At 32.7% G+C, this 25,238-nt stretch overlaps 1 protein-coding gene across 1 annotated transcript in view; it reads left to right on the top strand.

Annotated features, from left to right (window-relative positions):
- The first annotated feature begins 526 nt into the window (after positions 1 to 526).
- The window catches only part of LOC149535123 (uncharacterized), a 36,879-nt gene continuing 12,167 nt past the window's right edge, over positions 527 to 25,238 (top strand). Inside the window, exons 1-2 of the mRNA XM_089806112.1 lie at positions 527 to 1,339; positions 14,146 to 14,322. Of these exons, the coding sequence (XP_089662238.1) occupies positions 527 to 1,339; positions 14,146 to 14,322 (990 nt within the window). The remainder of the gene's footprint in view (positions 1,340 to 14,145; positions 14,323 to 25,238) is intronic.

The following is a 25,238-nucleotide window of genomic DNA, read 5'->3' as shown; positions in this document are numbered from 1 at the left end:
TGCTGATAAAGACATTTCAGAGCTTAAGGAGCAAGCAAATGCTATTTTACTTATTGGTGCTACTAAAAGCAATGATGGAACAGCGAGCTAGTTACAGGATATGATCCATTTTTTGAAAACCAATCAATGTCCAGCCACCTTAGATCAAGAAAAGTGAAGGTATTATCACTTTCAATCAGCCCCTTTTGTGTTAATTAATGACATTTTATACCGGAACGATTTCAATGGAGTCCTTCTCAAATGCATAGATTCAAATCAGACTGCTCAAGTATTGCATGAATTTCATGATGGGCATTCAAGAGGGCATTTTTCTCCTAGAACAACAGCCTACAAGATTCTTCAAGCTGGCTATTATTGGCCTGATTTATTTAAAGACTATCATGCACATGTCAGAAAATGCACTAAATGCGCCATGTTTGCAAGAAAAGAGAGGCTTCCATCTTTGCCCTTGCAGCCAATTAAGATCGAATAGCCCTTTCAAAAGTGGGGCATTGATTTTATAGGGGCCATTAACCCCCCATCAAATATGGGTCACAAGTGGATCATTATAGCCACTAATTATTTCACATGTTGGACTGAGGTAGCAGCATTAAAGGACGTAAATGAATCAGCAGTCTTAAGCTTTTATGATGACATTGTGAACAGATTTGGAGTACCAGATTCCATTATCTCTGATAATGAACTTGCTTTCATTGGAATGAAGGTCACTAATTGGGCTTTTCATCATGGAATATATCTCAATACGAGCTCTAATTATTACCCGCAAGGTAATGGATTAGCGGAATCTTCCAACAAGAACCTGATAAGGATCATCAAGCGCAACTTGCAAGAGAATCAGAGAGATTGGCATTCAAAATTGAGGGCCACCTTATGGGTTGACAGGATCACCCCAAAGCATATCATTGGGAACTCGCCTTATAGGCTTGTTTATGGGAAAGAGGCCAGATTGTCAATTGAGACAGAATTACCAGCGCTTGATCTTGCTACACAGCTAGTTTTATTTGAGGAAGGTGACCCTATGCTAGTGCGGTGTGCCCAGTTGATGGAGTTGGAAGAAACTAGGAAAAGGGCCATGGAAACCATGGAATATCAGCAAATGCAGATAAAGAGGAGCTTTGATAAGAGAGCTCGAGCTCAAGAATTCCATGTTGGCAACATGGTACTAAAGTGGGATGTTCTCAAGAGCAGACCTGGCCAGCACAATAAATTTTATCACATGTGGGCTGGACCATTTCAAATTACTGAGTGTAAACAACACAATGTTTACCAGCTAGCTACCATGGAAGGAGATGTCCTACCAATCCCTGTGAGCGGGATCCACCTCAAACCATGTTTTGAGGTATGATTTTCAGTCCTACCTTGTACATAATAAGTTAGTTTCCCTTGTTTTCAATAAGTGCATCTGCATTTTTGTTTTGTTTTGTTTTTGTTCTAGGTTAGTTTCCTATTTTGTTTGTAGTTTAGTTCGGTTAAGTTTTTGGTTTATGTTGTGGAGCCGTCATACCCGCTCATTTCATTCATGCATGCATAAATATGTGTACTCAAACGCACACACATATCCAACATACACATACATACGCACACATATATCGCTACAAATAAATGTCTAGCTGCTAGCCATAAATATCTACATACCTATGCATACACTGCATAGATGCATCCATTCAAGCCCACACGTCCACCCATACATCAACCAAATGGTCGAATATGATGGTTTTGACTCCTAAAGTTGATACTTGAGTTCTAACCCTACATACCTGTCAATCCAATAAGAGTTTTCGATCTTACTAAACTCACGTGCATGCATTCAAAACTGAACCAACAACTTTAGAAGTTTCTTTTTGTCAGGTCTAGGTGCTAGGAATGCATAATCAGACTCTGTGCTTGAGGAATAAGGACAACTAAAAGCAAACTAGTCAAATGTCAAGTAGGCAAACATACAGCAAAAGTCGCCAAAAATGTTAACAAATTTTCACACATGCTGAATTTTTATTTCAAGTACATCACAGAAAACATTGCAAAAGAAAGTATTCATTTTCTATTCATTTTTATCATTTTGCAATCATTTATGAAACCATGCGCAAAAGAGATACAAATGTTCATTGTATAGACCATCGTTGATATGTACAATTTTCATTTTTTACAATATGAAATGAATTAATGTGTTGAATGGAGAAAATCTCACACAAGCCATGAGGATAACTGATTAATTTTTCTTTCATCAAGAAATACACTAACAGATAAATATATACATGAAAGAAATAGGAATAGAGATAACCAGTCATTGCCTATTGCTTTGACTAGTTATGGTTTCTTTTCCTACCGCAATTGTCCAGCTCCGAGCTCCATGCTCTCCAGCAGCTGCAAAAAAACATAAAGCAATTGATGTTAGATCTCGAGGGATCTAAGCAATGACTACCTACCTCTACGACTACATATTCTACCTGTAAATGCATCCCGTCATGAAAGAAAATAAGCAGTGATATTGGCATTTAATGTTGAAAGAAATAAAACCATTTGTGAGTGTCACGAGCCCGTGCTCGAACCTCATAAGATGTGCAATAGGATAGAAAAGATGAAAAAAGTAAAAAATCTTTATTATGAACCTATTTATGAACATGTGAACCATGCAAATGGGAATCCAAGTTCCAGATTTTAATTCAACAAAAGAAATATGGAGGGAAAATATCAATCAAAACATGGCACTGATATGTGGTTTGATGATGTAACTATAGCTCCAAGTTAGAAGGACAAAAAGTGCAGTAAATAACAAGGGTACTATAACTGGGTAAAGGTTTCCAGCAAATGAATCATTTCAAGAAATCCCAAATAGCATATAAAGCTCCATCAAAGTTTTCCATAGCGGTTGCATTAAAAAACAACAATGATGGCTTCATCTTCAGTAAAAAGAACTATCTCTAATATTGATGCAATGAAGAGAATCAGTTATCTATTGGAAAATGGATTACTAATAAATGTACAAAATTGAACGTTCAAATTTTTGACAATATTTTAGATGCAACTAAGCAGTAGCAAAGGAAGAAGCAATTTAGTTTTGTTACAATGATCAGGGATGGTATATAAACATTTTAAAATAGGCCTTCTTTCAGTTCAAGTGATGCTCTACCTCCTTGCTAACGAGAACCAGAGATATTTCAAAATGAGTAGCAACACAATGGCACACTGTGATCTGATGTGGACTTTAAAATGCATGCATTTATGACCAAGTGATTTTGGCTTAACTTTATGCCAATATGATAGTATGAATTTGAGGCTTAGGACTGTTGAAAATGTTGTAGCAATATTAACTATAATATCTTAAGTTATGGATAGCAACTAGTAGGCAAATGGTTGGTATTTTCCAATGCACGTGAGTGTGAAGCAACCTAAAACAATGTGCTAAGGTTACCCATGGTGATGCAAGGTTATGAGATAAGACATAAGAGGTTGTCGATATCATGAGTGCACAAATTATACTAGCAAAGAATAGCTATATCAGACTTACTTAGTAATCAGCAAATGATGACTTTGAAAATATTAAGTTTTTCCTATTACAACGGCCATGGTTTCACTTCCAATATGCAATATGGTGCAAACAGTTAGTCATCAAATAGGAGGTTTGAATACAGAATTCATGATGGTTTCAAAACTTTAAGTTATCATTAAATGGAAGGATGTTGTTGAATGTGTAAATTTCATAGTAAGAGAAAGAGATATCAAGTGAAGAATGTGCCAAATATCTTCTACAACTGCAAGGAGCCCAAGCATGGCGAGAAAAGGGGAAAAATCTAAGTGTTGTCACAGTCACAGTAAGAACCAGTACAGGTTTTGAAAAATGGATTCAACTTAACACGATGAGAAGAATTTGTGTTAGAAGCAGCTTTATCATCTTCCAACACTTGTTTGTTGACGACAACAGCAACAAGTGTATGTAAAGTTTAAAGTACAAAGAGCTGAAAAGTGCAAAAGCTAGAACATACAATCCTTTTATGAAAATTCAATTAGCAAGGGTCTGGAAGTGAAACCAGAATCAAACTTTTGCTATAAAAAGGGATTAGATAGCAACAGATCATAAATTCACCTGGGTCGCATACAACAAGTTCTAGCAGATCAGTTTGAGTACCAATAACTCATGACAGCAAGCTCAAATTGGGAAATCTCAGCACATATTCAATGGCCATGAAAAAGTACACAAATAAAGGTGCCAAAACCAAAACAGCAAGATTCTAAGCTCCAGCAAATATGATAATAGCATCCAAACAAGAGGTTCAACATGAAATTATGAGCAAGAAATCCCTTTTAGATATGTTGCAAAAGTAATAATTTCCAGCAACAAAGCTAACCGAACCCATATCATTTTTTCCCAACAGAAAGCATGAATGTTTCATTTAATGCTTCATGAATGTTTTCCAAAACATAGCCTACTGTCAAGTTCGGCTAAAGAAGAAAGAAGAGATGGTGTTTCATTTATGATAACCTTCAGCATAAAATTGCAATCTCTAGATGCTAGATCAACTATATAACAGCATGGAAGGGATTTGACATCTGTATTTCATGACAACAATTATGTTCAAAGGAAAGATAGAGCTTGTTGTAGTCTATATTTCATGCCCACAAATTGAGAGAAGCCTGGAGTGAAATCACCAAAGACTCACGCCATGAAGGAGTCGTACAATTTCAGTTGAAATCCTCAAAGAAAATGTAGCAGTGAATTTTTTCCAAAACGTAGCCTGTTGTCAAGTTCAACTAAAGGAGGAAGAAGAGATGGTGCCCAAAGCTAACCGAGCCCAAGAGGCAAAGAGAATCACGAAGAGGCAGATCTCACCTTTAGCAGGCGCATGAAGACCAGTAGATTCTCCATCAAAACAGCGGCCATGAAACATCTGCAAACCCTTACTCCTCTCCCATATGCGAAAACTCCAGATGTATGAATGAAATAAAAGTTAGGGGTTTCACCATATTAATCCACCCTTTTTCATTGTACATAAAAATTTGAACGCCGAGATAAGGAGGAGGCATTTTTACATTGTTTGCATTTCTCAATAGTTGCAATTTTTTTTGCCCAAGTCTTTTCTTACCCGAGATCAACTCTTTTTTATTTTTTTTTTACAAAGTTTTTGTTTTGTTTAATTCTTTTAGAAGGTTAAATATATATTTCCTTTATTAGTTTCTTTTTATAATATAATTTATTTTTTGCTATTTTAATAAATGTTAGCTATTTTATAAAACATTAAGTAATTGATTCTTATTACTTAATGTTTGATATAAAAATAATAACTAATACTTATTAAAATAAGAAAGTGTAAATCATATTATAAAAAGTTATTAAATTATAAATATTAGATGCTTTATATTTTATTTTAAAATATAAATCATTTGATAAATATCATTTAATAAGTATCATAATAGGAAATAAGTATTTATTTTCCTTTTTAAAAGAGTTAAGAGACATATATTTTGCAAATCATTTTGATTAAGTGTTGAGTCATGTATGATAAGACTTGGGGGCAGGAAATTATTGCTTTTGGAGGACTTTTGGAGTCTGGCAGGAGTTTTGGGGCTACATTTAAGAGGGGCAATTAGTGATATTATCAGACCATGCCTTTTGGGCTATTTTTTACACCTTTTTGAAGTCTTGTCAAGGACTCAAGTTGGCCTTTGGGGTTGAATCCGACCCAGCATTTATGGCTTTTTGTAAAATGCAGTTGGAAAAAGATGTTAAGTATGAGTTTTTCAACTCATTTTGGGGGTTCTGATTTGTGTGGATGAAGGTTTTGTGGCTTTTCTCTAAGTCCTGGACTTCATTCTACAGAGTCTATAATTCATTTCTGGAGATATAAAATAGGTTGCAGCAGTGTGATCATGCTTGGTGAAGTTATCAATGAGCCCTTTTCCTTTCTACAATTTCTGTGTGCATTTTAAATGATTGGATAGGTTAACTTGTGAATGTTTCATTATTCTTTGTTTTTCTATCTCATTTCAGCACCTCTATGTAGAACAGTAAGTTTGTTTGCAGGTTATAACATGTGTTTTTAGGTGAAATTAGTCAAAGGGAGGTATTAGTTTATCTTTCTTTTTGTAGTTTCAGTGGAAAACCTTATTATAAATCATTTGTGCAAGCCTTTACAGGAAGTTGTGCTTCATCTGCATTTCATAAAGCTATGTAATCATCTCTGTTGCATGTGGGTTACATTTCCATACCCTTTTTGGTGTATCACCTACTTAATTTAAACTTTAGGTTTTGGTTTTGGTTTTTAGTATTTTCTTTCCCTTTTCCCTCAAGTTTTCTTTAAGTTTTAAGAGGTTATCACCGAGAGATTCAATAGGAGCCAGCCTAGAATCCGGAGGTTTCATCTTACTGTCTAGTCCCATATAGTGAAGTGAATCCCATGTTAAGTAAGGGTACTGAATGTTTTCCAGTTCAGTAAAGGGTGCAAATCCTGAAACTTAACAGGAAGAATTATTTGGTACAATCTAGAAATAGTGTTTCATCATATGTTTGAGATGCACATATGGAAGAAGGATCTTTGTATATGAAGATTATGGAGCTCCCAATGTATTTGATAGTGGAGACTTTTGCACCCGTGTCTCATAGGGTTGTCAAAAATAGGGGATTTATATTACTTATCACCAATCATCATGTAAATAACATTATTGTGTATTTGTTGCAAACTTTATAGATGTCAAATAGAAGAAAATAGTAGAAGTTGAATCAAATTGCATTTACCTAGGACTTCTATTTGGTAAACAACTTTTGCCAAATTAAGTCATGACAAAGTAGATTTAAAACTTACCTATTTTTTAAGCGAAGACGTGAAAAAAAGTTATTATTCTTTGTCACTTGTTCTTCATGAAGCAACTCATAATTTGTTACTGGAATGGTATGTTTCTAGTCATTATTATCTAGTGTATGCTTTGTTTTTTTTTCCTCATTTTCTAATGCCAAAAAATATAGTAATCTATAGATTAGCAACATGATAAAAAGACAACCCTCATGATAGAAATGGTGCAAGTATCATTAAATATAGGGGGGAAATAGTTATAAAATATATTTCACAAATATAAAATTTAGTAAATAGTTATGGAAAATTTTCTTACTTTATGCTAATATGAACCATTGCTTGTAAAAGAAGCAAGAATGTTGTATGCTTCACACATGTAGGAAACACCACACAATATCATTTATTAAGAATTTTGAAAGTTGCATCATTTTTACAAGAGGTTTAAGCCCCCTAATGTATTTTTGTAACAAGAATGATTGCAACAAATTATTGTGTGGCCTATTCATGTCTAGAGAATTTTCCTTTCCAATTTAGTCATCCAATGTGTATGATTCAGAAGAAAGTAATATGTCACCCCCTACAAAGAATTCTTTAGGTACATGAATTAGAGTTCTTCCTAATTTTTCATCTAGTAGTAAGCCTTGGTTGGTGGTGAACATAAGTGGCGACACCATGAAAAATCAAAAAATGCTTCCTGACATAATTGTTGCTCAAGAAATCTCATGATTAATTATTACTGGTGCTAGTTGTGCATAAATTCAACCATTCAGAGCTTACTATCATCCTTATGAATCAAAAACACATAGAGATTGTATGTGTGTGTTTTTCCTAAATTGGATTGTATCACCCTATGATATCATGTCATGTCGATTGGCAAAATTCAAACTATACAACTTTTAGCATAGCATACACAAAATGATAGTAAAAACTAATTTGGATTATTACACATTAAAAAAACCATTAAATTGAGAGCTTCAAAGGTTCTTAACTATCATTGACAGAATGACATATATTAGCTAGGGCAATTTGGAGATTTATTTTCTAAGGTACATTCTTACATTTTTGGCTATTTTTAGAAGGTCTAATAGTTTTCCTCCAAACTCCTATTTATTCTTATACTATAATTTTACTTTAGGGATAAAAAATGACAACAAAAAGTCACATTTACCAATTCCATCCATTACTTTTGACCCTATTCATTAGCAAATCAAAGATTCAATATATATGAAAATTATAATAGGACAACCCATATTTCCAAAAAAAACTAAGAAGAAATATAGTATAAGGAAAGAAAAGAATATAGGTTGTAAGCAATGAAGATAGATGTAACATAAGATACAAACCCTACATAAATAATACATTTATTACTTTATGACAATTACAATAATTTTATTACCAAGTATATGGTTGAGTTGAAGTTACTCAGTTATTTTCATTGGCTAACATTTTTTTTTTTTAGGCTTTTTTTTTTTAAATGTTTGAGTATTAAATGTAAATGCTTGAATATAAACAATGTTGAAAGTACTGACTTCAACACTATGACTTAATGACAATGAAGAACCAAATCATGACCCAAAACTTATTTTATTTTATTTATAAATTCTTATTAGATGTAACAAGACTGATTTGGACCCAAATCTACTTCCTTGGACTATGTATGGATTTAGTGTTTAATTAATATCCCCTAGCTCCTCCTATGTTGTAACCAAGATGTTGATGTTGATGTAAGAACTCAACATTTACTAATACTAACTTCTTTTGTAGAATTTCATCTAGTTGTGGAGGGTTTGTAATCCAGTTCTAGGCCATACAACTAACCAATCTAATTATTTCCTTGCTGGTAAATCACTATTTCCCCTTGTGGTGCTAAAAAAATCTATTTGCTACATTAGGTACCTGAATACAACCTATTATGATGATTTTCATTGGCTGATATTTTTATTGTTCTTAAGCTATTGTCAAGGTATATATAGCAAACATTAAACAAAATAAAAGTTTTACATATAAAGGTCATAAAAAAGTGAGACTTTTCAATAATCATTAGCATTTCCAAGAAGACCAAAATCCTCATCACTCATGTCTATATTTTCTTGATATTCTTCATCATCCTCATCTATGACATGTAGTACATTCTCTCTGCCAATTTTGTCATTGTAAATCAAAATATCTTCTCCAATAAGTCTTTCATTATCTCCATCCACTTCTTCAAATATTTCTTGTAAATTGACATATTGCCTATCAGGCAATACATTGGAAGCTTCCATGAATCTTCATTTGGAATGGGAATCTTTTTGAATTACACATGACCAACCTGGGCTTCTACAATCATTAATCAAGAAAGATTGGTTGATTTGAGGAGGGGAAACATACGGTTCATCTATCTTTGATAACAATTGTCGTGTATGTGCACATACAAATCCATACTCATCAATTGTATTACGGATGGTCAGATCCACTTACATTTTAATAATATAGGAACACTTTCACAAAAATCCACTTGAATAATTTCTTGAATGAATCCAACATAAAATTTCTTCTCAGTATCATGAAAAAAATTAGCATGTAAACAACACAATCATAATTTATCTTCCTTTCTCTATTTCTTCCACTCTTACATGGCTATCATAGGCCCACATTCCACCAAAATATGTAGCCCATATATGGGGAGATTGTGAGAGATCACTTTCCTCTATTGTTATATATTTACCTCCTTCTTTTGCATCATTGTTTGCATGAGCAATCCATTCCTCAAAGTTTGGAAAAGAATTGTCTCTAATCAAAGTATGACATTTACACTTTTGAGATCAATGTTGCATCCAAATTTGATGATCTTCTTCATATTTTCTACATAGAATATGTAATGCAAATAGTAAGATAAATAACATAAATATATAAATACAATTGAGAAAGTAAATTATTGTTAATTTTTTCTACATGTGCTACTTATTGAATGAAAATGTGTTCTGAAGAATAAAGGCATGTATTTCACTTCTTTCTTGATATGATAACTTGAAGCAAAAACCATTACCTTCTAATACTTCACCTAAAACTCTCTCATCTTTGTCATCATCCCATACACATTGATTGACATTTTAAAAATTCTTCATATATTCTGTACAAAAACACATGGCCTCTTGCATTGAATATCCTCAAACATGTCATCTTCTAGTTTTCCCCTAGTGCGAACATTTTTTTACAAAAACTTCATATATCATTCTATAGGATACATCCATCTCATTCTTATTGGGCAATAATACTCTAGTTCATATTCTAGATGTATCAAAAGATGCATAGAAATGTTAAAGATTTCTGGTGGAAATTCTTGTTCCAATAGACAAAGAACTTCAATAACCTCCTCCCTCAAACTATCAAAGTTTGAAGAATCTAATACTTGTAAACTCATTCTCTTTAATATAAGCCCCAACCTTATAATTACCAATCTTGGTCCATTTTCTAGTCTTTATATATTTACCACAATAGGTAAAATATTCTCAATTATGACATGATAGTCATGAGTCTTGAAGCCTTTGAAGCTATTAATGTCATTTTGACTTTTGGTGTTGCTACTTGTATCCTATAAGAAAGCAAGTCTGAGACATTAGCTGTAAGAATTTTGCACATTGTTCCCTTATCCAAACATAAGGTGCAATAGGATTTCTATATTTTTCATTATCATATTTCTCAACTCAAATATTTTGACAAATCTTTATTTCTCAAAAGTCTTTATGTGCCAAAATGGTATCGAGAGTCATTTGTAATAAGATCTTTCTACTATAGTAATAAGTATTGTTGATAATCTAACTGTGGTATGCCCCTTTTTATAATGTAATAATAAAGGACTATGGTCTCAGGCTAGACTGGAGGTTTTCTTCCCCGTTCTTTCCTACCAGTGCCCATTTGAATGGTGGTACACTATTGTAAATAATTTTTTTACTAATAAAAAATAACAAGGCCTTGGCCCTTTACTGATCAAAAAAAAATAGTATCAAGAGTGCCAAAAAGAGTTTCTAGAATAGCATAAGCTATATTTTTCTCAGTATGCATAAAGTCAAGAGTGTACCTAATTGATATATCCTTGAAGTATGGCAACTTGTACAATATGCACAATAGTTTTACACCACTTTCATTACATGGATTATACCTACTACCAATAATCCCATCATTCTCAATAAATGACATTCTTTTTTGTCCATTCTCAGTAATATACTCACTTGTTATTAATAATGGTGCTTCACAATTCTCTTCTTGACCATTGAAATGTTTTTTTTGTTGATGGTATGGATGGTCCATTTTAAAGTAAGCATGATGTCCACAATAAATACACTTGTGAAATCTTCTTGAGTGCCTCAAAAAATCCTTAAAATTGCAAGTAGGACATCCCTGGTATCCATGAACAGAGAGACCAGATAATGTGTCATATGTGGAAGATCATGAATTATAAATAATAAGGAAGCTCTTAAAGTGAATTTGATTGAATGACCATCTGCTAAATATTGAATTGCTTCAATTCCTTTCCACAATTCCATTAGCTCATCATATAACAACTCTAGATAAGCATTTATTGTTTTTGAATTCATGTTTTTCTTTCTTGGTATAATCAATGTTAACATTAATAAAAATTGTTTAGTTTATAACCATGAAGGCAAGTTATAATTTATTAGAAACACTAGCCAAGTTGACCATTTAGTACTTTGATTTGAAAATGGGTTCACCGCATCTAGAGCCATACCAAACCTTATATTACAAGGATCTTGAGAAAAAATAGGCCACCTATTATCAATTCCATCCATGTTTTAGAATCGGGCACATGTTGTTTTTTTCCATCAGTGGTCTTATTTTTATCATGTCATTACATAAGTTCAACTATGTCTCTGCACCTATACATTTTGAGTAATCATGGGACTATTGGAAAGTGTCGAAGAAACTTCTAGGAACTATTGTTGATTTCAGCCCTTGTATACACCTAGCTTCATTACATTTTGGACACTAACTCTCATTTTCCAAAATTTTGTGAAATAATACACAACCATTCACATGTGTGGATGTTCTTGTATGCTAAGGTAAGATTTCTGATTTGATTTTTACATTGAATTCATTTTGTTGGAAATTTATAGTCATCCAACAGAAATGAACTTAATAATACCAATAATTGATTTACATTCTCATTTTTCCAACCATGCACCACTTGCACATTAATAATTTGAAGGATTGTTTTCAAATGACTTCACCTATAATTAGCATGCACGGGCTTTAAAACATCATCCATTGACTTAGCCCAATCATCGTTTAGACCCTCATCCAACATTATATCCACTTCAAACCCTTTGTCAAATATTTCTTTCTCTTCATCTATGTTTGTTACCTCTTCATCTTTGTTTTGTGCCACTTTGTATATGTTTGTTACTTATTCATCTCTCACTAGTTTCAAATCTATCATATCTTCATAATAATTATCAACCCAAGATCTTATACCACTATTCTCATACATGATCATACGATTATAAATCACATTCCTTTTTTTCACTTTTCCACCACGACATATTTTGCATGGACATGGATATTTGTCCATGTTCCCCTCATTGATTATTCTCTCATCATATGCATGATATTGACCTGCAGGAAACCTTTGACACCAATCTATCTATAATGTAATGAATTTTAATATTAATTTAGTTTTTTTTTTTTTTTTAATATAAAAGAAGACACGTGACTCTCAAAATAGAGATGCAAAATTATTGTTGAAATTACTCGCTTTTAGTTGAGAGCATAATAGAAAGAAGATGGCATTATGATTTTTCCTAAATATATATCTTACATTTAGTTGACATTAACCTAATCAGAATGAAATATGTATATTTTGGGTTTCAAAATACCTTTGAATGTTTTGAACTAGGCCCTCACTAACTTCAAATTATTTACAACAAACTCTAATTTCCTCACCCGTCTTTTCAAAAGTCTCCAGAGCCTATTCAAACAAGCTTTATCTCCCATGTAAGATCTTCAACACATGTCCATGATAATAAAAAATGTTAATAACGAGAGACAACTAAAACAACCAACCATTACACCTTCAAAATAAAGTTCTACACTGATTACAATTATTAAAGATGTTAATACTTCTATCTGTCCTTTCTTAAAATTTGGTTCAGTAGTGAAGTAGAGGGGATATTGAAAATTATGCCCATTTTAGGCATGATAAGAGATGGAAAGACATTTGGTATTAATACAAATCTTCATACCAAAAAGGCTTTAAGGAGAAGGTTAAGAGTTTGGCTCAGGTGATGCATCAATATCAAGTCAATCCTAATCGATAGTTTTATAGAAGCTTAATTAGTGCATATTTAGGTGTAGATGATTTAGAGTCCACTTCATAAAGTGTATTTATTTTTTTGAAAAGGGATGTAGTTTTGTGGACCTAGTTAGGGTCAAATCAGGTGAGCTTTTTTCAGTTTTGATAGTGAACTTGAAGCTTTGATTTCTATTTGGTTGGTTCATGAGAAAATATTGCTAGCATCTTATCTTATGCATTTACCTTGTATGTAATAGAGAAATATGAGGAGATCTTGTTAGATATGGTCTACAACTAAAGGTTTTTAGTTAGTAATCCTATAAGTTAGGTTAATTTGTTTATTCATCATATATGTATCATGCATTAGAATGTTTCTCCAAACCTTTGCAATTTATTTTTCTTTCTATAAAATTAGGAGCATCACAATATGATGTCGAGTTGGGGCTATATAATTGGTCATAATCAAGCCATGATTACTCCTTGTTGTCATGGTTGTCACCATCTCCTCAAGAATCATAATACTACAAATTTTTCATGTTCAAATAATGTATGTTATTCTAATTGGTCTTTTCATGATTAGATCGAGCAACAATTGGTTTAGAGGGAGAGGTTGATTTTAAACTGGATGAAAAATTTGTAGCACACTTGAAAGAAAAAGGGGAAGTAGTGAGTGAGTTTTCAAAATCAAAGACACTAATTGAACAACGGTATTATCTTCCAATATTTTCAATCCAAGATGCTCTTTTTCAAGCATGGAAACTTATTTTTGTTTTTTGAATGACTCTGATCATGCTTATCTAAACTTAATTATAATTAGTTTCTCTTGATAACATATGTTAGCCAAGTTATTCTACTAGTAATTGTATTTTTTTACTTTTTAAGGTTGTCCATGAAAATCAAGTAATCATGGTTGTAGGATAGATAGGGTCAGGGAAGACCACACAACTTACATAGGTATCATCTCCCATATGCATGCCTAGCCTTTTTGTGTTTATTTTTGTCATATGTAGTGGTATAATATTAATCTCTACTTAGTTTTTAACTTTAGTTTGAATTATTATTATCTTAATGCAGTATTTGCATGAGGATGGATACACAATATATGCAATGATAGGATGCACTCAACCAAGACATGTTGCAGCTATGAGTGTTGCAAAGTGTGTTAGTGAAGAGATGGAAATTGAATTGGGAGATAAAGGTGGTTATGTTATTCTCTTTGAGGATGTTACTGGACTAAATACATTAATTAAGGTAATTTATTTGAGTTCTTTTGCATGTTGATAAGAGTTTGAGAAAATAAACCAAATGCAGGTTCTTGCAAATTTGTGAACATGGTTGAATGATTGTCATAATATTGAGTTTTCATTTAGATTTATTTCTCTCATCTTTGTGTTGGAGCATAATATCCACAAATAATTGATTTCTTATAGAGGATATTAATGGCAAGCATGGGTAAATTGATTTTTAGTTGGAAAGTTTTTCATTTAAGTCACTAGTTTGAGTTTTCCAATAATAATGATTCTTTTGCCCTAGGTTCTATACAACTAGGTACAATTGTGTGCACATATGCAAAAATATTAGAAATACACAGAATTACTCTATTTGCCAAAGAAGAAAACTCATAATTCATTAATTTAGTGTCAGATGTGAAATTTATGCAAAATCATAATTAATAAACTCCAAATTGCTCCTTATTGAAAGAGTCAAGGTCAACATTTATTCCACAATGTAAATGATGATTGCCCTTGAGATTGTCTTGTCAATTACCATGTAACATTTTCTTCCCTTCTAATGATATTCAAAATAAATCAAGATGAAGGTTGTTAGTTCCATGTCCCATCAATGTTCAAATTAGTTTTCTCTAGGATGAACCCATAGGGAACTCTAGATGCTAGGGTTAGACCTTGGGTGTACCCAAGCCAGTCTGATCTACACAGAAACCAAACTAAGGTAATTTAAAGGCCATCTCTACTAAACCTAGTTTTAGTGTTTATTAACTTGTATAATTGGTTCACCTTTAACAAAATATTATATATTTCATTTTTATCATCTCTGCTTCATTGTTGTGAATGTTTTCTATATGTAAATTAACTTGTTTAAAGATAGCAAGTACAAAATACAAGTAGAGAAACAAAAAATTTAGAAGTTTTATGTAATTCCAATTATAATATGACTAAGTCCTATCACAACTGATATCTCACGAAACTTCAAGGGGCCACACAATTTACATCTAAAATATTTAACACTTTATGTTGTATGTTCAACCTATGAAACCACTAATATTAAAATAATTTTGATGAAGTGTTCAAATGAAAAATGACTAATCAAATATAATATAATTGATTGACATGCTCCCTGCAATTTTTTAAAAAAAACACTATCTCCTCCTGATATTTAACCTTCATAATACATGATTGTGTACTACAAACTTTCTCTAAGTTCTCACATTATCTCCAAGGAATTATGGCCGCTGACATTGACAAGTTGTAATTTATAGGTTGGAATTCTTAAGTAGTGCCCATTCTAATATGAGAAACCACCCATGTCAAAATAGATTAAGTTGATATTGGTGCAGCCAGTAACGACAACAGTTGTCAACCATACACAAGAATAATGAATCTTCTTAATATGATGTGAAGATATTGTTGGAGATAAAAATGGAATGGCCACTCATAAACAATAATTGACAAAGATACATTTGAGCAATGAAAATAGTTTATGTTGTTGCACATACAAGAAGGATTGAATCTACCTCAAATTGTAAGGTTAGTTCAAATACAAAATAATAGAAAAGTAGCTCCTGAATCATAGTTAATGTCAGGGCTAAAGCATGATCTCCTTTAAAGTTGTCACACAAGTTCTCCATATCTCAAAAGTCTCTTTTTCTTTTGATTTCAGAAACATCTATGGAACACAACATCCCTGCTTGTGCCATTTTTTCGGGTGGTATTGTAGAAAAATAGGTAACCCTTCATATTCGGGCTCAAACTTGTCCATTTTAGGTTTGATTATAAAAACAAGGAAGTCTGGGAGTAGAAGTACACAAATAAGGTTAAAGTTATTAACTTGTTTATTTTCTTTTGTTGAGTTCCAACTGAATTTTTGTTGAATTCTAGGTTGAATTCTGAATCTAAATGTAGAAGAAGAAGAAGAATAAATTCCTCACATCCTTTGGAACCAGTGGTGCGATAAACTAAAGAGTTGATAAAATGAATTATTTTGTAAATAGAAATAAGAAACAATATATCATAGTTCAGTATATGTGCAACTTTCAAAATTTGCATTTGCTAATGATACCAATAAGGAAATAAAATTGTGCATTGAACTTTAAAATTGCACATGCCATATTAAGATCCATCCTAAGTGAGATTCACATGTATTGAAGATTCTAACCCTATATTACAATAAATACAATAGAAGAATCTTCAATAACCAACTCCTTGAAGTGAATACAAACATATGCTCAACTAGCTTGAGTTTGAACTTTAGCCAACATGGTACACTTGATTCCATCATCATGAACATGTTACATGATCAAATATTGGAGCTTACATGGAAGATATTGGAAAGTTACTTCTATCCCTTCACAAATTCAATGCCCTATTTTTTCATGGAAAAAAAAAGATGAATATACAACCTAAAATCAAGAAGAGGGCACACTAGATTGTTATGCTTGAGATAATTCAATTAGACCAACATATTGCCTCAATTCAACTCCTTGCATATGACCAAACACTATATAATTAAGCCACTGAACAAAAAAAACTCATATAAGAAATATTGTTATTTAACTATATTGTTGGAAAATAAGAAAGAAGGAAATATATTGGTAGCAGCTACTTGTTCCAACTAGGTGTTGGAAGAGAAGAAAAAAAATGCCAACAGTGGCTACTTCATTTTGTGAATTCATATTCATAAAAAATTTCCTACCATGGGTGTCTGATATAGGAGCATTTTGCATCATGAAAAAGGGGGATCAAAAATTATAAATTTAAAATCAAAAATAAATTAAAATAAAAAATAAAAATATTGTGGAGGAGAGAGAAAGTGACAAAAATTAGACAAAAATAATTCCAAAATTAAAAATAGAAAAAAAAGGAGAAAAAGAGGAATTTCTATTTTCAAGGTGCATAGGTGGCATAAAAAGAAAAATTAGAAAAATGTTTGTCATTTCAATTATCAAGGTGTGTAGGTGGCGTCTTAGAAGTTTGTGGAAATTTCCTTAAATCATGCATTTAATATTTGTTGTGATCCACAAAAAAAATGTAATTTTCTAATTGGACCACATGGTGGTGCTTAGTTGTATTTGGGTGGGAATTTAATATTTGTTTTAAGGTAGTTGTGTTTACCTTTTATCCCACATTGGTTGTGTTTGTAACATCTTTGATGGTAAGTCCCTATTTAAGCAAGGCTTATGACCATTTATAATCAAGCTCGTCAAGTGTAAGCTCTTTTAGTGAATGTTTCATGGTGTAAGCTTTTGTAAGCAAGCTTGTAGGTGAAAGTTCTCTTGGTGGAAGCTCTTGGTGAAGCTCTCGGTGTGAAAACTCTTCTTGTGGAAACTATTATTTGGGAGTTCTTTTATGTTGAAGCATTTGTAAACTTCTTTTGGAAGAAGACATATCTATGATGTCATATTATTGATGTTGTAAGAATTTTCAAGTATAATAAAAGCATGCTTTGTGAAGCATTTTGTCATCTCTTTGTCTCCATATCATTGTGTTTTTGTTTGTGCATTGGTAAGGGTAGTTTGGCCCTTCATCTGATTATGCCAACTAATAATTTGGAAATAACTCTAATTTATTTAACTAAATAGATGTCATAGATCTCTTCAAAGTTGGAGATAAAACTCGATGAAAAAATAGGACACACTTAGCTCACATAGCTACAATTTCCCTGCCACTTCTATTTTTCCTACCCTGCTAGAGTTCAACTCATTCCTTCACTTAAGACCGATATGTTCTTCCTCTCTCAATAAGGATATTGCCTCTTTCCACTCTATGGCCTCATTTCTTAGGAAGGACCTTAGTTCATGAATGAATATATCTTTTTCATTAAACAATTGATCTATTTCCTTTGATACCAATAAGGGTTTAACAGAGGTCGATGAGTTTAACTCAAAAACTACATAGTTGAATCCTAATAGTAAAACCATAATTTTGGTACTAATTTGATTTGCCAACTCCTCCCAAGTGAATACTAGTTTGAAAATTTCCTTGAAGAATTAGGATCTTCTATTGGGAAATACATTGGTTCCATCAAATTTGACAAAAATGTTATGGAATCATGAATTGTGCTAGTATTTGCATCATCTTAACACCAGTATGTCACTCCCAGAATGAACCATAATGTCTCTAGGAAGAACTAAATGGGAACATTTCAAAACCTATCCTAAATTCAAAACCTTCTTATAGAATTTCATTACAGAAAGACTTTAACACTATATTATATACAAAAGAAAATGTAATGGGTCCCACAATCTATCATGATAGCTAAAAACATCATAACCATAGATCAACCTTTTCTCTAGTTCTAAGGAAATGTTGTTATTAGAACAAACTAGGCCACATGCTCAGAACTGAAATCCAATCAAAAATATCAATAAAGCATATAAAAATATGGCATGGAGTGGATCAACAAGCCCTAATCCTTTAACACATTGCACAAGTTGCTCAAGCACATATTCTTTGACATATTGCAATCAATACAATAGAAGAATCTTCAATAACCAAGTCCAAATTCAAGGTCTAATCCTTGCAGTGAATACAAGCATCTGCTAAACCACCTCGAGTTTGACCTTTGGCCAACATGGTACACTTAATTACATCACATTATGTAATATTGGAGCTTACATGGAAGATATTAGAAAAATACTTATATCCATTGGCTAATGCATCCATTATTGATGCTTCACCAAATGCTAAAAGTGAAGATGAAGCTCAACATGAATGCCTATCCAATTATTTAAGGAAAGAATTTTTAAAAAGAAATTATAGGTTGCATGTTGAGGATTAAAATTTGTTTCAATTGGTTAATTTTCCCTACAAGGAAAACCCCTTGTAGTAAAAACAAACTCACCTACTATCCTTCGGAGCAAATGGTTTGGTCATCTTTGGTTGGGCTATCTTCTTGCCCTGATTAAACTAGATATGTTGCATGGACTTTCGTACTTGATGTAAAAAAATAGTTTTATCTCTAATAGACTTGTCAATAAACAATATGTTAGGATCCCCACTACAAAAACATGAGCCTATAGTCCCCTATAATTGATGCATAGATCTATGCAAACCCATGACACTTAACCATGGTCATGCCCAATATTTTCATATTTTGTTAATTATCATACCTAAAAAATGAAGGTATATTTCTTTACAAGAAAAACCAAGAATTGAAGAAATTGAAATAATTTTCACCCCTTGCAAAAATGTGATATTGTCTCTCCCTCAAGTCAATCCGCTCAAATTAAGTGAGGGAGCTCACCAACAAGGAGTTTTTAGACTACCTTCAACATAGATTCTATAAATAGTTGACCAAAGTATATTAACCTCCTCAAAATAGCGTTGGGAAGAGGCATTATTTGTCTATTATAGAAATTTTGTGACACATTTAAAGGATACAAATCCATTTCATTTATTCTAGAATGAATAAATTCCTATAAGTATGTATTTCTTGAAATAAACATCCATCCAAGTGTTGAGATATATCATTCCTAAAGAAGTACACAATACATTATTTTTTCTCATCAAGACCCACTTCATCAAGAAAAGAAAATGATAGGTAAGCCAATGAATCTAAGCACAACAAATAAATCTATAAAAAAATCACCAATTTCAAGCTCCAAATATATAATAGATTGGGGCTATTCTTCAGCCACATAAATTACACATTCATCTATTATTGTTGCTCATAAGTCCATACCTAAGCATGAGATGAACCAACAAATTTGTGGCTCTTTTAATAGATCTAATTCTTCTTCATGTAATGATATACTTATGATGCCAACTTGAACTAGCTGATAATTGTGTAGTCTTCCTTCGAATCTTTAAGATATTTATCCTTTGGTAATGGTGAGATCTTAACTCGTGCCATATTTAACAATATGAAACTCATGGTATTCTCAGCTCAAAACCCACCACAAAATAGTACTGACAGTCTTATGACTTATATTGTACAAAGATGTGATAATAGTGTCAAGAGTGAAAAGACACACTCTAAAGGGGGATGCAAATTGTATTTATAAAATAATATTCTAGATGCAAACAATACCACAAGAATTGAATAAGAGTGTTATCTTAGACAATCCATATAAATAATGGATGCCCTTTTTCCCCAAGAATTTTGGGGAAATCAAACACTCTTCAACAATCACGGTTAAAAAAAGATAAAAATTGAGGTGTGCACTGGTATAGATAATGGATTTATGGTAGGAAGAGGTTTGGAATTTGGGTTGCCTTTGGGTAAGGAATTTATATACCTAGTTTGTTTTCAAAGATTCATTCACTCATGTATTCTCTCTACCCCCACTCCCTATTTGAGAAAAAGTGGATTGCCAAGGCTGAAGGAATCTCAATTCTGATTGAGAAATGATAAATGAGATCTATTTTTAGGAGGGATTTTTGAGAGGAGTGGAGTGGAGGATCAAAATTGGGAGTATTTCCTATAAACACTTGATCTATTTCTCAGCTCAAGCAGCTGCATACTGAGTTCAGAAGGTGTCTTCTTGTTAACCCACATATTATGGAAAAAAAAACAATGTGGTTCCTAATCTGAGTATTGACAACCCTTTATCAAAAAATCTAGAGAGTGTATGAGGTCACTTCTTTCAGAATGTCGAACTCAAAAGGACCATAGAAAATAATATTTCATGGTTATACCCTAAACATGGCATCTATTTGCAAACCACTTCATGCCAAGCTATTCTCAAATGAATTTTTCTGCTAAGAGCATTGAGGTACCAGAATGTGGCTATCGACAAGAAATGCTTGAATTTTTTGCTCCTCTTTTGTATGTTCTACATGTTGATATCATGCATCTCTCCCATGTGAAACATCTATAAAGAGAACTTTTTGATGATAGGTTTAAGGATCTCTCATTTCAAGAGATCAATTGAAGTTCGAGCAAGAATTTTGAGGAACAAAAAATATACCAATATTTGGTAAAACTGCGATGAAAGTTGAAGATGAGGAAAAGTCAATAGATAGTCTTTCAAACTATGACAACTCTTGTACCTAATTGAGTCTAGGAAAACTTGGCAGCAGTGATAATCTTGATATAGTTTTCATGTCTATTATTTTGAGTAGTGATGCATATGGGGTAGAGGGGGAAGCTTGAGGCTCTTTTATCTATAATATTTTTGGAACATGATGCTTGTTGCATTTATGATGCATTATTACGTAGATGAGTTGCAAAAATTTCTATGGAAGATTATTTCATCAACACCCCTGCATTCATCTCTATAGCAGGATTGTCTCATGTTATTGAAGCATCTTGTGATTTATACAAGTTACTTTCCATTTTTTACATTTCTTTGTACAACCACTTAGTTGACCTTGGTGTTGAACCCCAATATTTTGCTTTGCATTAATTGTGTGTCCTTTTTGGTGAAGAGTTTGTGCTTGAAAATCTATTACATGTTTGGGATGCTATATTTGAAGCATCTAATATTCCTCTATCAACTTATGGAGATGATTTCCATGGGATTAGTATTCCATATTCTCCTCACAGTATATTCATTTTAGCTTTATCTATTTCATGACTTTTGCACTTGTGATCCTCATTGCTTGGCACAATAAATGCAATAACTTGCCTCCAAAAGTTGCTTAATTTTCCAAAGGATGCTAATATGAGGAAGTCAACTGATAAGGAAAAGCTACTTCAAGATTTGGCTCTGGATATAAATGATAACAGTTTATCTCCCATAGGAAAAATGGACCAAAATTATGGAAATGGAGGGCTAAATAAGTTCATTGGGAACATAAGTGTTTCTCCTTCATGCCAACTACATGAATTCTCTTAGAAATTTGCAATTTTACATCACCAAAAATCAATTTCATGTTTAAGATAAATTGACAATTTTAGTGTCAGATAGCTATTAGGAGTAGAAATGGAGGAGTTCTATGGTACAAAAAGTTGAGCCTAAAGATTCATTTTTTTGACAAAGTGAATGTTTAGGCAAAGCTTAACCTGTACAAGTAGATATCAAGAATTATAATGATGTTTCATGTTTGGAACATGTTATTTCTATTGGTAGTGGACCAACGTCCCTCACAAGATTCACAACATGGCTTAACTGCCTCTTATGGTTCTATGAGACTATTTGTTTTATCAAACATTAATAGGTCGATCTTTTGATACAACAAAAACCTTGGCCTTTCTAACAATTGGTATCTAAGCCTCATGTCCTTGAAGAGAAAGCTTAACAAATTTGGGAGATCCATGGTGATTCATTTTAGAAAAGATAGTCAAAAGTCAAATAGAGGAAATTTTGACACCCAGAAGATGGATATTCTTGGTGATTTTTCATATTTGTGTAAAGAATAAAGCATTGAGTTTCCAGATCCAAAATCCTTTTGTTGCATACAAAAGAATAGAAGCATAAGTAAAGATAGATCCATATCTAGAAGAAAACATGAAGATCAAAGAAGGTATTGATCTGCTTATGAAAAGGGAGCCAGCAGGTATGGAAATTTTTGTTTGTTGAACATGTAAAGAGTTTATGAAAAAAAAATTTTGTTGAAAATGCAAAGAGTTTAGTCATTTTTCATCCAGATGTCTTAAGAGAGTAAGAAAAACTAGAAAGAATTCACTGTCTGATGAAGATGAAGAATTTAAAGAAAGTACGAAAAGATTCTTGATTAACTGTGATGATAAAGATAATGAGCTTTAATTGGTTAAGAAAGATGAAGTAATAGATGAGATGGTATTGGTAACTATTATTAATGATGATGAGAAAGAAGAAAATCCTATAATTGTTAAAGAGAATAAGATTAATAGTGATCTGCAGAATGATGTGCAAATTTTTTAGCATAGAGGAGAGAGATCTAAACCAAGAGAAGAGATTAGATTTGAGTTAGCATCTCCTACCTCTAACATGAATCCAACAAAGAAACACCCTCTAGAGTAGATAATTGGAAGCAAAGACAAAGGAGTGATGACAAGGAATAGAGTCAATAAAGAGATATGTTTGATTTCTCAAGTTGAACCTAAGAGTGCAGATGAATCCTGTAAAGATGATCATTGTATTCAAACAATTAAGGAAGAATTAGATCATATTGTGAAGAAGGAAACATTAGAATCAGTAAGAGATAATTTCCATAGCAATTCAAATTGTGATATTGCTATCAAGATTTAATTGTGTGATTTTGAGTCAAACTCATTGACCCATGTTTCATGAGTAGTGATTCAATATGAATCCATTTCTCATGAGAATAAATGGAACGCTTAGCACTCATTGGATCTAGGTGATGCTCACAGGGGTGAAGTGCCAAGACTTCTCAGGAGGTCACCCATTCCAGTTTACTCTAGCATGAGCATGCTTAACTATGAATTTTCCTCCATGGTTAAACCCAAACCTTGTAACCCCATTTATAAAACCTTCACCAAGTTTTGTACCTTATGAAACATTCATTAGAAATCCCCTTAAGCTCATCAATTGATAAGTAGGAGATAATTTCCACAGCAAGACAAGTGGTGATATTGCTATCAGGATTTAACTGTGTGATTTTAAGTCAAACTCTTTGACCCATGTTTCATGAGTAGTGATTCAACATGAATCCACCTCTCATGAGAATAAATGGAACACTTAGTTCCCATTGGATCTAGTTGATGCTCACAGGAGTGAAGCATCGAGACTTCTTAAGAGGTTACCCATCCTAATACTACTTCAACCTGAGTGCACTTGACTATGGAGTTTCCTCCATGGTTAAACCTAAAGTTTGCAACCCCATTTTTAGATCCTTCAACAAGTTTTGTGCCTTATGAACCATTCATTAGAAAGCCCCTTAAGCTCATCAATTAATAAGTAGGAGATAATTTCTACAACAAGTCAAAATGTGATATTGCTATCAAGATTTAATTGTGTGATTGTTAGCATGAATATTGATGGTATTCCTTTGGGGGGGGTATCCTAAGCATTGGATAAAATTGACATGTCACATTCATGATTGTGTTTTTCATTGATATCAACATTGCAATAAGTTTGTGAAGATTGGTAGAGTAGAAAACATAGATCATAGTTGTAGGGACAAGGTTTTTATTGTCTAGTGATGTGTGGTCAAGGACATGATGTCCTGATGATGAGGTTAAATGTGCAAAGTCTAAGTTGAAGATGTATGGAAGATATAAGTGATTTATAGATAGTAATATAGAGATAGAGTGCATGGAAAGCAATTTTTGGTGATCCTATGATATCTTCTAGTAGAGATATAATACAGTGATGCACTGTCAACTAGTAACAGAAGACAATTTAATGGTAATGTTAGCAAATGTGCAAGTCCTAAAGTTGCATGTGTGAATTTTTGTATATATTGTGGGCTGAAAATGCTATTGTAATTGCAAATTAATTAATTTTCTTATTATAATTAATTGGGAAAGCCTTAAGGTCGACTCAAGGAATTATTTTGAAGACATGGTATAAAGGAAAGATTTGTGTTTTTTCTAAGTGATCAAGGAAGTGTGAACAAGAGCAAAGTATTTGGTAAATGTGAGTAAGCGATCCAAGAGATTATTGGATGTGAAGTTCATGGTCTATTATTGAGATCAAAAGGAGAAGTAGTCTGGTTAACATGATAAAGAAAGAGGGAGGTGCAATACAATACAATTCTATTATTCTACAAGGAATAATGCATAGATCATTTAGGTAGTGGGTTCATTGGTCTTGCCCTTGAAATTGTTTGGATAGTGGGTCCATCTACCTTCCACAACTCCTAATAGGGTTGGAATCTCCTAACAAGGATTTGAAGTATCCTAATAGGGACTGATATATATTGAATATTGTTATAGACTCCTAATAAGGTGTATCCTCTAACAAGGAATATTTATATTAGTACATCATATTGTAGGTACCATCCCCACCAGGGTTTTCCCTCTAATCAAGGGTTTCACTATTTAACATATATGGTGTTATTGTGCATGAGTATCTTGTTATTTTTTCTAATTATATTATTCAC

The sequence above is a fragment of the Cupressus sempervirens genome, chromosome 10 (genome assembly GCF_028749045.1).
Source record: "Cupressus sempervirens isolate cs-2001-9-10 chromosome 10, ASM2874904v1, whole genome shotgun sequence".
NCBI classification, from domain to species: Eukaryota; Viridiplantae; Streptophyta; class Pinopsida; order Cupressales; family Cupressaceae; genus Cupressus; species Cupressus sempervirens.
This window is presented reverse-complemented; position numbering and strand designations above follow the sequence as displayed.